The sequence below is a fragment of the Coregonus lavaretus genome, assembly GCF_964263955.1.
Source record: "Coregonus lavaretus genome assembly, contig: HAP1_SCAFFOLD_666, whole genome shotgun sequence".
NCBI lineage: Eukaryota > Metazoa > Chordata > Actinopteri > Salmoniformes > Salmonidae > Coregonus > Coregonus lavaretus.
The window spans coordinates 185,720-202,265 of NW_028161339.1; the positions used below are offsets into that span (position 1 = coordinate 185,720).

Consider the following 16,546-nt stretch of genomic DNA (forward strand, 5'->3'; position numbering starts at 1 on the left):
GATGATGGAAACCTCTGTAGTATTTTAGCGTAAGCCAACGTCATTAAATAACAGGAAAGGATCTCATAGGGGATTTAGTCAACACCATCAACCCGGAAACCCTAGACCCACTCCAATTCGCATACCGCCTCAACAGATCCACAGATGACGCAATCTCAAATCGCACTCCACACTGCCCTTTCCCACCTGGACAAAAGGAACACCAATGTGAGAATGCTGTTCATTGACTACAGCTCAGCATTCAACACCATAGTGCACACAAAGCTCATCACTAAGCTAAGGACCCTGGGACTAAACACCTTCCTCTGCAACTGGATCCTGGACTTCCTGACGGGCTGCCCCCAGGTGGTAAGGGTAGGCAACAACACATCTGCCACGCTGATCCTCAATACTGAGGCCCCTCAGGTGTGCGTGCTTAGTTCCCTCCTGTATTCCCTGTTCACCCATGACTGCGTGGCCAAACACGACTCCAACACCATCATTAAGTTTGCTGACGACACAACAGTAGTAGGCCTGATCACCGACAATGACGAAACAGCCTATAGGGAGGGGGTCAGAGACCTGGCAGTGTGGTACCAAAACAACAACCTCTCCCTCAACGTGAGCAAGACAAAGGAGCTGATCGTGGACTACAGGAAAAGGAGGGCCGAACACGTCCCCATTAACATCAACGGGGCTGTAGTAGAGCGGGTCAAGAGTTTCAAGTTTCTTGGTGTCCACATCACCAACCAACTATCATGTCGTGACAGTCGTGAAGAGGGCACAACAACACCCTTTCCCCCTCAGGAGACTGAAACGATTTGGCATGGGTCCCCAGATCCTCCAACAGTTCTACAGCTGCACCATCGAGAGCATCCTGACCGGTTGCATCACCGCCTGGTATGGCAACTGCTCGGCATCTGACCATAAGGCGCTACAGAGGGTAGTGCGTATGGCCCAGTTCATCACTGGGGCCATGCTTCCTGCCATCCAGGACCTACAGTACCAGTCAAAAGTTTGGACACACCTACTCATTCCAGGGTTTTTCTTTATTTTTACTATTTTCTACATTGTAGAATAATAGTGAAGACGTCAAAACTATGAAATAACACATATGGAATCATGTAGTAACCAAAAAAGTGTTTGGTAAAAGACCAAGACTATACTATGGCAAGAACAGCTCAAATAAGCAAAGAGAAATTACAGTCCATCATTACTTTAAGACATGAAGGTCAGTCAATCCGGAAAATTTCAAGAACTTTGAATATTTCTTCAAGTGCAGTTGCAAAAACCATCAAGAGCTATGATGAAACTGGCTCCCATGAGGACTGCCACAGGAATGGAAGTCCCAGAGTTACCTCTGCTGCAGAGGATAAGTTCATTAGAGTTACCAGCCTCAGAAATTACAGCCCAAATAAATGCTTCACAGAGTTCAAGTAACAGACATCTCAATATCAACAGTTCAGAGGAGACTGTGTGAATCAGGCCTTCATGGTCGAATTACTTGACAGAAACCACTACTAAAGGACACCAATAAGAAGAAGAGACTTGCTTGGGCCAGGAAACACGAGCAAATGGACATTAGACCGGTGGAAATGTGTCCTTTGCCAAGAGTGTGCAAAGCTGTCATCAAGGGTGGCTACTTTGAAGAATCTCAAATATAAAATATATTTTGATTTGTTTAACACTTTTTTGGTTACTACATGATTCCATATGTGTTATTTCATAGTTTTGATGTCTTCACTATTTTTACTATTTTCTACATTGTAGAATAATAAAGAAAAACCCTTGAATGGGGCGGCAGGTAGCTTAGTGGTTGAGAGCGTTGTGCCAGTAACCGAAAGGTCACTGGTTCTAATCCCGGAGCCGACTAGGTGAAAAATCTGTCGATATGCCCCTGAGCAAGGCACTTAACCCTAATTGCTCATGTAAGTCGCTCTGGATAAGAGCGTCTGCTAAATGACTAAAATGTAAATGTAAAATGAATGAGTAGGTGTGTCCAAACCTTTGACTGGTACTGTATATACCAGGCGGTGTCAGAGGAAGGCCCAAAAAATTGTCAAAGACTCCAGCAAGCGGTACCGGAGCGCCAAGTCTAGGACCAAAAGGCTCCTTAACAGCTTCTACCCCCAAGCCATAAGACTGCTGAACAATTAATCAAATGGCCACCCAGACTATTTACATTGACTGACCCCCCCTTTGTTTTTACACTGCTGCTACTCACTGTTTATTATCAATGCATTGTCACTTTACCCCTACCTATATGTACAAATTACCTCAACTAACCTGTACCCCTGCACATTGACTCGGTACCAGTGCCCCCTGTATATAGCCTCATTATTGTTATTTTATTGTGTTACTTTATTTTTTTATTTTTTTACTTTAGTTTATTTAGTAAATATTTTCTTAACTCTATTTCTTGAACTGCATTGTTGGTTAAGGGCTTGTAAGTAAGCATTTTACAGTAAGGTCCACCTACAGCTGTTGTATTCGGTGCATGTGACAAATAAAATGTGATTTGATTTGATAATATCTTTCTTCTCCCCTCCAGGGGTTAACGGTTGAACACAGTCACACTCAACTGCAATTAATACGATTAAAATATCACTTTTTACTCGCAATAAACCTTCAAAAGTGTTAATTTGCAATGAACTTCATATGCTACAGTCCATGTAGAATTCACTCATAATGTGCATACTATTTAGTATGGGTAAATGGGACACAACCTTGTCCATCACCTTTCTCCATCTCTGTTCAGCTAGTGTTATCCCCGTGTTCGGTGTGTGTGTAGTATATCATATTATCTAGTAGAACATTTTAGCAGCATGTCCTCTAGATATTGGTCTGTAGCTAAATGACTTCATTGTTTATTTGTTTTGAGGTTTTATCTGAAGTAAATAATTGAAGTCCAAGCCAATAGACAGATACAGTGAGACGCATTCTGCATTCCAAATGTCACCCCTATCTCCTATATAGTAAACTACTTTTGACTAGGGTCCTACAGTGAGGGAAAGAATTATTTGATCCCCTGCTGATTTCGTACGTTTGCCCACTGACAAAGACATGATCTGTCTAAAATTTTAGAAAAATCCAGAAAAACGCATGTCAAAAATGTTTTAAATTGATTTGCATTTTAATGAGGGAAATAAGTATTTGACCCCCTCTCAATCAGAAAGATTTCTGGCTCCCAGGTGTCTTTTATACAGGTAACGAGCTGAGATTAGGAGCACACTCTTAAAGGGTTACCTGTATAAAAGACACCTGTCCACAGAAGCAATCAATCAATCAGATTCCAAACTCTCCACCATGGCCAAGACCAACGAGCTCTCCAAGGATGTCAGGGACAAGATTGTAGACCTACACAAGGCTGGAATGGGCTACAAGACCATCGCCAAGCAGCTTGGTGAGAAGGTGAAAACAGTTGGTGCGATTATTCGCAAATGGAAGAAACACAAAATAACTGTCAAATCTCCCTCGGCCTGGGGCTCCATGCAAGATCTCACCTCGTGGAGTTGCAATGATCATGACAACGGTGAGGAATCAGCCCAGAACTACACGGGAGGATCTTGTAAATTATCTCAAGGCAGCTGGGACCATAGTCACCAAGAAAACAATTGGTAACACACTACGCCGTGAAGGACTGAAATCCTGCAGCGCCCGCAAGGTCCCCCTGCTCAAGAAAGCACATATACAGGCCCGTCTGAAGTTTGCCAGTGAACATCTGAATGATTCAGAGGAGAACTGGGTGAAAGTGTTGTGATCAGATGAGACCAAAATCGAGCTCTTTGCCATCAACTCAACTCGCCGTGTTTGGAGGAGGAGGAATGCTGCCTATGACCCCAAGAACACCATCCCCACCGTCAAATATGGAGGTGGAAACATTATGCTTTGGGGGTGTTTTTCTGCTAAGGGGACAGGACAACTTCACCGCATCAAAGGGACAATGGACGGGGCCATGTACCGTCAAATCTTGGGTGAGAACCTCCTTCCCTCAGCCAGGGCATTGAAAATGGGTCATGGATGGGTATTCCAGCATGACAATGACCCAAAACACACAGCCAAGGCAACAAAGGAGTGGCTCAAGAAGAAGCACATTAAGGTCCTGGAGTGGCCTAGCCAGTCTCCAGACCTTAATCCCATAGAAAATCTGTGGAGGGAGCTGAAGGTTCGAGTTGCCAAACGTCAGCCTCGAAACCTTAATGACTTGAAGAAGATCTGCAAAGAGGAGTGGGACAAAATCCCTCCTGAGATGTGTGCAAACCTGGTGGCCAACTACAAGAAACGTCTGACCTCTGTGATTGCCAACAAGAGTTTTGCCACCAAGTACTAAGTCATGTTTTGCAGAGGGATTTTTTTGTTGTTATTCTGTCTCTCACTGTTCAAACAAACCTACCATTAAAATTATAGATTGATCATGTCTCTGTCAGTGGGCAAATGTACTAAATCAGCAGGGGATCAAATACTTTTTTCCCTCACTATGTATGGAATAGGGTGCCATTTGGAAGGCAGTAATCTGAAAGGTAGGATATCATAAAGACCTGTCCTACTATACACAATTCTTTATTTCTTTGTCATTTGTTCTTTCTTTCTTTCCCTTCCTTTCTTTATTTGTCTGTTTTGATTTCTGTCTCTCCTTTCATATCAACACAAGCACCAGACCATCACTTCCCTCAACTCTCAATTACAAATGGCCCTTTTTTTTTTTTACACAACAATTTCAACTACATCTCAAAATCACAAACGGGTGAATTAACAAATGATGCTAGCTGATCCCCTCCTTTATCTTCCCCTCTTTGCTCTCTCCTCCTCTCTCTCCCACTTTACTTGTTAATTCCTTGGTCATTCATCAGTATCGGTTAATTATCTGATGCTCTGATGAAGACAAGGGGAAATGGAGAGAGGCCGCGTCCCCATGGCACCCTATTCACTATATAGTACTACTTCTCACCAGAGCCCTATGGGACCTGAATAGGGAATAGGGTGCCATTTGGGATGCAGACAATCTCATCTCTCTAGAGATGGAATGAGGGGGGTCACAGGTCAATGGGAAGCAGGAAGTGTGTGTGTGTGTGTGTGTGTGTGTGTGTGTGTGTGTGTGTGTGTGTGTGAGCACTAACTCAGCTGGCCCGTGACGTCTGGGCGGCGAGGGCTGGCGGACGGAGGAGACGATGTGATTGGAGGATAAATGAGTGTTCCGTTCTGTCTTTCATTACATAGTTAATTAGGGGTTAGCTAATGAACTGCGACCTACGGTGACCTTGACTGAGGAAGAGGGTGTGTGTGTGTGGAGGGGGGAGGTTCAGGAATAAATCTCTCTCTCCATCCCTCTCTGGGTCCCTCACCACAAACTTTAGAGAGAATGAGAGAGAGAATGAGAGAGAGAATGAGAGAGAGAGAGAGAGAGAGAGAGAGAGAGAGAGAGAGAGAGAGAGAGAGAGAGAGAGAATGAGAGAGAGAGAGAGAGAGAGAATGAGAGAGAGAGAGAGAGAGAGAGAGAGAGAGAGAGAGAATAGAGAATGACACTGATATTATAATGAAGCATCTCTCGCCTCCTTTGACCTACGGTGACCTTGACTGAGGAAGAGGGTGTGTGTGTGTGGAGGGGGGAGGTTCAGGAATAAATCTCTCTCTCCATCCCTCTCTGGGTCCCTCACCACAAACTTTAGAGAGAATGAGAGAGAGAGAATGAGAGAGAGAGAGAGAGAATGAGAGAGAGAGAGAGAGAGAGAGAGAGAGAGAGAGAGAGAGAGAGAGAGAGAGAGAGAGAGAGAGAGAGAGAGAGAGAGAGAGAGAGAGAATAGAGAATGACACTGATATTATAATGAAGCATCTCTCGCCTCCTTTTTCCTTCTAACTCATCAGGTATTACAACCCCGCCCACTGCGTGCGCACGCACACAAAACACCATGTCGCCCACTGTCAACAACTACGGGTCATAAAAAGCCTGTGAAAAACTGTCTTTTCGATAGAGAGGCAGACAATGGGTGACAACTAGAGACCCTGACAGACCCATTCATCCACCGGTCCTTTTACTGCTTAACCATTTAACCCCCGCAGCGCATAAACACACACACACACACACAGACATTACCTGCGATGGCTGTGGGATTTAGCCGTAGTCATAGTGACAGAAATAACAAAAGCAAAGCGTGTGTGTAGAGGAGAAGAAGGACCAGGAAGGAGGAGACGAGAGCGAGACTGACCCCGACCCAAACAGAAACCACTTCCTGTCAGCCTTCAATCATTCAGAATACTTTTTATTTTACATCTAGATGACACAGACACACACCTATGGGTGCTGAAACATACACTCCTACAGGGGACGTATGTAATGAGCCATTTGACATCTAAAGGCTGTTGAATATTTCAAAACACAACACACACACACACACTATATAAAGATCAGGATGAGCCTCTTTGCCCAGAGATGTGGTTCGACATCCCTGGTCCAATGTTTTTCGTTTTAATTATTAAAATAATGAACATTTGGCTTGATTAATAATTGAGTGTGTTTGAAAACATACATCAAAGTAAAATTGGGTGTGAAATACACACAGGAAAAATCTGATCTCATAAATTTTAAAAGATATTCCAGAGAACTGTCATATTGGGGTTTTTCTGCCGTTCTCCCTCTCCTCTCCTCTCCCTCTCCTCTCCTCTCTTCTCCCTCTCCCTCTCCTCTCTTCTCCCTCTCCCTCTCCCTCTCCCTCTCCCTCTCCCTCTCCTTCTCCTTCTCCCTCTCCCTCTCCTCACATCTACCTCTCTCTCAGTAAGTGTGGATGACACAGATAGATACTGAAGTGGAGGTATCTAGTTTAGAAAAGGTGAAATGGACCCAAAAAAATCATTTTCTTTGGAGAGATGACCTTTTTCCCCCCGTCTGTCTGTCCTGCCGTGTTGTGTTGTGTTGTGCTGAGGGTTATTGTCTTTGAGGAAATTGAAAAGGGGGGCCTCTGTCCCCGTTCCCCCATCTACAGGGAGTTATGACTAGAGTGGGGGGTGTGTGTGTTTTATGTGATGGGTAATTTGTCAATAATAGCATCTGTAGTGCAAACTGCAGTAAAAAGCATCTGTAGTGCATACTGCAGTTTGATTGACAGCTTTCAATTTCATGTGTCCATGACCCTACATGCTGATTGTGTGTGTGTGTGTGTGTGGTGTGTGTGGTGTTGATTCTGGTAACCCAAATCAACTATTGTATTGCTCCTAGACAGAGGCCATCACACAGATATTCCGCCAATTTGTGACAGACACACACACACACACACACACACACACACACACACACAGGGTCTGTCTGTATCATATTGACATGCAGTTCCCACTACGCAGTGTGACAATGTTAAGATGCAAAACAGAGGCACCTTATGAAAAGCCTCTCGCCACAGCCCAGGTAATATGGTTTACCATTTTAAATACAGAGGTAATATTGTTAGTTATCATAATTCATTTGAAATGCAGAGGTAATATGCTTAGTTATTATAATTCATATGAAAATGTATTTTAGGAGACTGGAGTGTTAGTTGCATCCCAAATGGCACCCTATTCCCTATATAGTGCACTACTCTGGTCAAAGGTAGTGTACTATTTAGGGAATAAGGTCCCATTTGGGATGCAGATTGTGGTTGGAAGAGTTGCATAGAGACAGAGGAGCTCCATTGGAAGAGTTGTTTAGAGAGAGAGAGAGGAGCTCCATTGGAAGAGTTGTTTAGAGAGAGAGAGAGGAGCTCCATTGGAAGAGTTGTTTAGAGACAGAGGAGCTCCATTGGAAGAGTTGCGTAGAGACAGAGGAGCTCCATTGGAAGAGTTGCGTAGAGACAGAGGAGCTCCATTGGAAGAGTTGTTTAGAGACAGAGGAGCTCCATTGGAAGAGTTATTTAGAGACAGAGGAGCTCCATTGGAAGAGTTGTTTAGTGAGAGGAACTCCATTAGAAGAGTTGTTTAGAGAGAGTAGCTCCATTGGAAGAGTTATTTAGAGAGAGAAAGGAGCTCCATTGGAAGAGTTATTTAGAGAGAGAAAGGAGCTCCATTGGAAGAGTTGTTTAGAGAGAGGAGCTCCACTGGAAGAGTTGTTTAGAGAGGAGCTCCACTGGAAGAGTTGTTTAGAGAGAGAGAGGGGCTCCATTGGAAGAGTTGTTTAGAGAGAGGAGCTCCACTGGAAGAGTTGTTTAGACAGAGGAGCTCCCTTGGAAGGGTTGTTTAGACAGAGGAGCTCCCTTGGAAGGGTTATTTGTTTTTTTACCTTTATTTAACCAGGTAAGCACCATTTGTTAGAAACCTCTTTTGCGAGGGCGACCTGGCAAGAAGGCAAAACAGGGAAATAGCAGCATGTACATAACATTTTACAAAGAATAATACACACAAAAAGACGATGTGTCACAAGTTACAAATACATCTGAAGATTAAAAACAACTGCAGCTCTCAAAAACATTGTAGTCAGAGTCTTAAAAACCGGCTTTGGACACTAACTACTCTTACTTTAATATATTTTGAAGCACGTTCCAGGATGAAGTGGCATTATGGGAAAAATATTGTTTCCCCATCTCAGTTCTAGCCTTAGTAACAGACAAGGACAGCAGCGACTGAACGAAGACTGTATTGAGTGACTGATCTGGTCAGTAAGGAACAGAGATACAAAGGGAGTTGCCTTATTAATGCTTTGTACACAAAAGTGTACCAGTGCTTTAGCCTCCTGGTGGAGAGAGAGGTCCATTGCACCATGGCATACAAATCACAGTGATGGATGAGTGATCTAGCGTCGGTGATAAATCTTAAAGCACCATTATAAACTGTGTTCAGAGTTTAAGGAACTTTCTGAGGCCTGTATATAGCCTGTATATACACAATATCACCGTAATCAGCACAGATTCAAATGTGCTTTGAACAACATCCTTTCTGACTGACATTGAAAAACAAGATTTGTTCCTAAAATAAAAACCCAACCTCAACTTCAGTTTCTTGGTCAAATTATCTATGTGTCGTTTAAAAATGCAGGTTTTCTTCTAACCAAATCCCGAAATAATTATAGGAGGTGACCCTATCAATTTGCTGGCTTTTAAAAGTTTAAAATCTGCAAGTGATGCCATCTGTCTACTTTCAGAAAAGAGAAATCCATAAATGTAGTTTTCCTTGCATTAAGCACAGGTTTCAATTCGAACAGTTGCTTTTGAACAGCATCAAAAGCCAACTGTAAATCCTGAAAAGCATTCTCAAAATTAGATGGGACAGAAAATTTAAAAAATGTGTCAGCAGCATACAGAAGGAGATTTTATATACAGTGTAAAAAAGATCGGAACTACAATTGAGCCCTGGGGAACTCCTTTCGTAAGCCCTCGAAACTCTGATTCCACACCCTCCTGTGCTACACACTGTTCTGTCAGAAGTTGTTTAGAGAGAGAGGAGCTCAATTGGTGCTTACAGGATAACACTTGAAAACAGAGGTGGATGAGCCGAGGAGTGGTGTGGAAAGGGGAAACTCTCTCGCTCTCTCTCTGCATTTAGTTCAGCTTAATGGCTCCTCCAAGATGAACCATTACCATTCAAATCGCTACGGAAACCAGCCAGCGGAAAATCCCCCACAATCCCCTATTATTCCATATTTATGAGCAGGCACTTGGAGGGACGACCTTTAATTGCAGAGACTGCGTCAGAAATGGCACCCTATTCACCAGTGCATTGTATAGGGAATACGGTGCCATTTTGGATCAAAAGCCGTGCTCTATATAAAACCAATGATTGAGGTCAAACTAAAACACGCAGGCACTTCTTGATGTCTCTCTGATTGCTGTACTTACTATAACAGGTGGCTCTCTATTTCACGATAAGGCAAGGCGTTGACTATGTGTGTGTGAGTGAGTATGTTTAAGGGGTGTGAAACGTTTAAAAGAAATTGCGTTCTATACCGTTAAGAAAAATCCCCTAACCGAAAAACAGTTTTTCACCAACACAAAATTCTAAATCACAATGCAGCTACCTCGCTAGCTCTGAATGAAAGATGCCATACTTCCGAGAACACAAACACTGGCAAGTAATCAGTCTCCTCCGTTCCAAAAATACTGAATCTTAGGAGTCGATTCCGCTATCTCGACACTCGGAAAGGGGAGTCGACGTGCAAGGAGTCGAGGAATCAATTATTTTGGATTCAACTCTACACCACTTCGTCATTTCTGTTAAGGGTTGGAGAAATGGCAGCGAAAGGCAAGCAACAGCAGCGAAGTCCTGTATGGCAATACTTTGACAAGTTAAATGAGAAGGAAATGCAAACTTTGCGAGGTGGAATTGAGGTACAGTAATGGTAGTACAGGTGCAATTCTTAACCATCTGAAAGGGACGCACCGTGAGACCCAAAAGGTTGCTGGCAGCAGCGCCACTGCATTGTGAATTCACATGGAATTTTATGGATTTTTGTTTTTGTTTTAACGGAATTTAAGCGTTAAAACATTCTTTCCATTTGTCACATCCCTAGTATGTTTGTCCGTGTGTGTGTGTGTGTCTGTGTCCATATGCATGTGTGTGTGTGTGCCCGGTTATGAGATTCTCCAGTCCACTGTGTGTTGATAAGGCCTGTTAGGGTATTGACATATTGACTTCCTGCTGGCTCAACCACAGACCAATCAGATATAAGTTTGTCTGATTGGCACTAGCCAATTGGCTGTTAGAGATAAGTCTCTATGACAAAATAAGTGTGTGTGTATGTGTGTGTGTGATAACGTGACATGGTCCCATAGATGAAAAGATACAAGAACCTGTCATAGCTATTTTTGACAACTTTCTAAATGTAACCAATCATGGTCTTCAATGCAGGGCCGATGGACAAGTTCCTTACTTTTTCCCCCTTCCACTCATTCTAATGGCTGGAATGGAATTAATGGAACTGTATCAAACACACCAAGCATATAGAAACCACGTTTGACTCTGTTCCATTTATTCCATTCTAGCCATTACAATGAGCCCACCCTCCTATAGCTCCTCCCACCAGCCTCCACTGATATCCAAACATTGGGGGGCACAGAAAGAAAGGAAAATCTTCTTCAGCAGATCAATGATCATAGCAATGAATGGATGAATGACAGATCTCTTGCATGTAGTCAAAGAGACAGTGTACAATTTTCAATGTAACGTATCTCAATAGGAAAATGGTGCTTTTAAACAATGTAAAAACCTAATATTCCACAAATGACTTTGTAATGACAATGACAGGTATTCACATTTTAGCTTTTATAATAAACTAAATGTCTTTAAAGTATTACATGCTAGTTTCTACGGCACATCATGTGCTTCAAAAGAAGCTACAATTCATATAGGCTCAATCAATTGAAAAAATATATTCTGGTGCTCCTAAATTTCATGTGGTGCTCCTAACTTTCTTAAGATGGGAGCACCAGTGCTAACAATGAACATTTTTAATTTAAAGCCTTGATAGTAGGCTTACGTGTTTGGGGGAAAGTTTTATTTTCAACAACAACAAGAGAAGACACACAATAGTGTTATTTACCTGAAGAGCAGGTGTTTGACTTTGAACTGTGTCTCTATGACCCCGGTGGTCCTCAGTCTGACCCTCAGGACATCTGTTTCCGTGGGAACGTAGTCTGGAGAGATGATACGACCCATGTTCTCAAAGAAACTACAGGAGGAGGAAGACAAAGATTAGATCATTTTATCTAAACATTGTATATCTGAAAGCTGAGAGAGAGAGAGTGTAATGTTCACTGTTCATTTTTATTGTTTATTTGACTTTTGTTTACTATCTACTTCACTTGCTTTGGCAATGTTAACACACGTTTCCCTTTAATTTGAGCCGGATCCTGCACCTCTCCATTTTGGACTGTTTTATTCCGGTACCTCTCGAAGCATGAAAAATAATGTACACTTTTTGCAATGTAAAAATTATAATAAAAGCGATCATAGTTCATTCGAGTTAGTTAGTTCCTCTTCGTTAAATCTCCTGCCCCCACAAAAAAAAAACGTAATGTGAAAATGTTGATTTTCAGCCCGGGCCTAATATTCTAAAAGTTGATTCGGGTTGGGCCGACCCGGATTTATTGTTTGTGCAACATTGTAACCTATGTTTGAGACCAACGAGTGGCTGTGTGAGAAGTGCGTATCTCTTCCATAACTAGAATGATAAATGTTTTATGATCTCTCTCCCTCTCTGCTCTGATAGACCTGAGCCTGCAACTCATCTATCCAGCGATGCACTTCATCATTTATTTCCTTATAGAATCATAGCTGCACAAAGGGTTCTGGAGAAGCTGCAGGCAGCACCCTTAATAAATTGAAATAAATTTGCCAAAATCATAGAATTACTGCTGTCTGTTCAGAAATAAATTAAATCATTCAGAATAGCCTACTACACCATGAGAAGGCCTATAATTTAGCCACAGAGGATCAATAGCTGTGGAATGTAGCCCAATAACAAGGAATAGCCTACAGTCAGGAACGCCCAGCAAATCTGTCAGAGAAACAACAGCATGCAGACTAAACAGGCCTTTCGCAATATTTCAAATACAATCGAGGGAAAACACGGGTCGGAAAGCAAATGTCTCCTGCTGAAAAGAGAAGACTACGCTGTAGGCTACCAAAATATTTGATCAACTTCCAAATACTGTTTTACAAAAGAGAGCGAGAGAGAGAGGCTTTTGGCACGAGCGCATCGGCCATCACCAGTGAGTGAGCTGCGCATCACAGGGTGAGTCAGTGAAACTGGAAATCATTTTTAGGACTATAATTTCCTCGTCACATTGTAGCCTACAATATGTGTCTCCAAACACCTAGGCTATTGATGGATTCAAGACAAGGTCGTTTTTATTGATCTCTGATTCTCAGTTTGAAATGGGAGGCTACTTTGACACTGACAATTATTTGTGTGGTATTAAAAAAGATTCTACCAAAGTCTCCATTCATGTAAAATGACGTTGAATTGCGTTTATAAAAGGCAATACTTTTCCCGGACCTTAGGCTACTAAACATGTTCCCAATGTGTGTAAGTGCCTCTACTCTACTGCTCTATGCCACTACACAAATGCCATGATATGCATGCAGCGCTTTATTATAAACATTTTTTTATTTTTTATTATCATGCGTTCCGGTAACTCAGAACTCCCCAGGTCACCCCCCCTCTCGCGTTCACTTTTTGTTCCGGCACCACCCGATTTACAAATGAAGCACTGCTGTCAGGTGTGGAGTGCAGTGATAAGCCAACCCCCAGGAGATGCTATGAGACTAATCTCCATACTGAATATTCATACTAGTGGATTAATGGGTTTCAGATAGAGTTAGAGCTTTACATAATACTAATGGTACTATGAGGCTATGGTTTATCTGACAGATGGATTATACTAGTGTGTGTGTATATGTGTGTATATGTGTGTGTGTATATGTGTGTGTATGTATGTGTGTGTGTGTGTGTGTCATAGATGGTTGCAAGGTGTGTGTTACAGCCCAAGCAGCTGATAGGGAATGACTGGGCTAGAATGTCAAAGATGCCATTCTGTGCGTGTGTGTTTCTGTGTTTGCAAGCGTTTGTGTATGTGTGTGTGTGTTTGTGCGAAGTGTATTTCCCAGGCTGTGGTGTCCGGCTGGTGCTCAGTGGGTCTCCAGGGGACCTGTCGCTGTAGATAAAGCCAGAGCAGAGGCCTCATGCTGGGGGAAGAGGAAGAGAGATGACAGCCTCCTGCTGGGCTGGGTGGTCTAGCCCTCTCTCTTTCTCTCTCTCTACTTCAGACTCACCCCCGTCACATAGATTTATCCATAATGACCACCTCTTCTCTCTTTCTCGCTCTACTTCTTTCTCCTTTGTCTCTCTCAGGGTGATCATGGTGGATTCTTTGTGACGGTGTGTGTGTGTGTGTGTTGATTGTCAGTGACACACACCACAAGGCTAATCACAGGCCAGCAGGCCTCCACACTTAGGTAATTAGACCCCTGGATCTCTCTTTAACACACACTGATTCAACCACAGTCAAGTGTGTGAGTGTAGGAGAGAGAGGGGAGGGGAGGGGAGGGAGAGGGAGAGAGAGATGGAAAGAGAGAATAGAGAGAAAGAGAAGGAAATAGAGGAAGAAAGAGAAGGAGTGTGAAAATATAGGTGAGTTGTACAGGTGTACAGTGCAGGTGTGTTCAGGTAAGACGTGAGTCAGGTCAGTACTCACCCTGGCAGTGTGTGTTTTAACAGGTGTGTTATTAGTTTACTCACTACAGGGCAGAGTCGTTGAGTTCAAACTCGTAACCCCTGGCTGCGGCCTCTCGGACCCCCTGGTCAGCCCACAGACAGGAAAGGGCGTGGCCTATGAAAGGAAACAGCACCTGATCCTCGTCAAAACACCTCCCACAGGACAACACAGAGTGGGCGTGCACCTGGGGGGGGTGACAACAAAGATGGTATCATGTACATACATATAGCTTGCATGAAACAGTACTGAGTGGGCATGACATGAAGCTACATACACTGCAGACCCCAAAATCTCTTTCTCACACATCATGAATAAAAAGGAAAGGTTATCAGTAGAAATGCGTGACCTCGGACCATAAAAACACAATTCCTCATCACAGTATCACAGCTCTAGTTATGAGCCATCAGACTTAGTGTGGGTGGTGATGCTTTGAGCTCTGTTACCTTTGGCAATAAAGTTATTCAAATTGAATGGAACCTGACAATAACACCTCCCACCCAATTGCTCACCCTCGCACGCACACACACACACACACACACCTTCTCCCGATCATACCCCTGTATGTCATTATAAAGCAATTACACTACAACTCAGTCACTAAACTGGTTATTATTGAATGCCTATTTGAACTGTGACTAAATAAAACTAGAGAGCGAGAGTGTGTTTGTGCATGTGTATCTGCATCCGTACCTCTGTGTCTGTGCGCGAGTCTCTGTGTCTGTGCGCGAGTCTCTGTGTCTGTGCGCGAGTCTCTGTGTCTGTGCGCGAGTCTCTGTGTCTGTGCGCGAGTCTCTGTGTCTGTGCGCGAGTCTCTGTGTCTGTGTCTGTGCGCGAGTCTATGTGTCTGTGCGTGTGTGTCTCTGTATCTGTGCGTGTGTGTCTCTGTATCTGTGCGTGTGTGTCTCTGTGTCTGTGCGTGAGTCTCTGTGTCTGTGCGCGAGTCTCTGTATCTGTGTGTGTGTGTGTGTGGAATGTCCTGAGCTGCCAGCAGACTAATGTGTCAGGGCTGAGTAAACATGGAGAGCAGCAGCAGCCAATCAGACCACTGGGACCTGCCAGCCTTCTGTGTGTGTGTGTGTGTGTGTGTGTGTGTGTGTGTGTGTGTGTGTGTGTGTGTGTGTGTGTGTGTGTGTGTGTGTGTGTGTGTGTGACAGACACTGCTGTCTGCTGTAGGGATGCTGCCCTCTAGTGTCCGTCTGGACAAATTACACACACATTTACATTTTAGTCATTTAGCAGACGCTCTTATCCAGAGCGATTTACAGTTAGTGAGTGCATACATTTTCATACTGGCCCCCCGTGGGAATCACACACACACACACACTAAAGCCATCAAGTGAAGTACAGTGTTTCTATGAGGTGGAGGCTGAGCGCAATAGAGCGAGAGAGAGAAACAGAAAGAAAAAGAAAGTAAGTCAGACGGACGGACAGATACAGTGAGAGTCAGTGAGAGCAATAGACAAGAGACTGACGAAGAGACAGACAGACGGACAAACACTCTCTCTCCCCTCTCCAACCCTACCTTGTTCTTGCTGTTAGCCAGGTTGATCCGGAGGATGCCCATCCCGTGGAGGACAAACTTCATAGAGGTCAGAAGGTTGTCCAGCACCGCCGGCTGTACAGGGTCAACAGGTCAGGGGTCAGAGGTCAAAGACACCAGTTACCGTGGCAACGGTGTTCACACCACACAGGAAAAGTACATATAGAATGTGTCTGAAATTGCACCCTTTTCCCTATGTATTACACTACTTATTAGTGCACTATGGGTAACGGTGCAATTTCGGACACAACTGTAGCCTTTATAACCAAAAAGGTCAGACATGAATTACATGGCAACAGTGACAACACCATACATAAAGCCTTTATATAACCTCTTAAAATAAATAAAAAGTGGGGTGTTCATTCAAGTCAGACTTTAGGCTAAAGGGGAGATAACAGACCTGTCTGAAGATGACGAACAGAAGACAAGTCAGACTTTAGGCTAAAGGGGAAATAACAGACCTGTCTGAAGATGACGAACAGAAGACAAGTCAGACTTTAGGCTAAAGGGGAGATAACAGACCTGTCTGAAGATGACGAACAGAAGACAAGTCAGACTTTAGGCTAAAGGGGAGATAACAGACCTGTCTGAAGATGACGAACAGAAGACAAGTCATACAAGTAAACACAAAACTCAACTGTATCCAAGGTTGGGGTCAATTCCATTTAAATTCCAGTCAATTCAAGTAGTACACTTCAATGCTTTTTAATGAGGAAAATGTGGAATTGGAATTTGGTTTACTTTCTGAATGAACTGGAATTGAAATGGAATTGACCCCAACCCTGACAGTAACTAAACTGAAAACTCAACTGTTTGAATCTCTGAGTGACTCAATGGGATTAGGGGATCTCTGTTA

At 43.4% G+C, this 16,546-nt stretch overlaps 1 protein-coding gene across 1 annotated transcript in view; it reads right to left on the reverse strand.

The window, feature by feature from the left end:
- gnav1 (guanine nucleotide binding protein (G protein) alpha v1) overlaps positions 1–16,546 on the reverse strand; it is a 38,092-nt gene that overhangs the window by 7,959 nt on the left and 13,587 nt on the right. The window contains exons 3-5 of the mRNA XM_084195375.1: positions 15,673–15,765; positions 14,174–14,334; positions 11,474–11,602 (exon numbers count right to left, since the gene is read on the reverse strand). Of these exons, the coding sequence (XP_084051501.1) occupies positions 11,474–11,602; positions 14,174–14,334; positions 15,673–15,765 (383 nt within the window). The remainder of the gene's footprint in view (positions 1–11,473; positions 11,603–14,173; positions 14,335–15,672; positions 15,766–16,546) is intronic.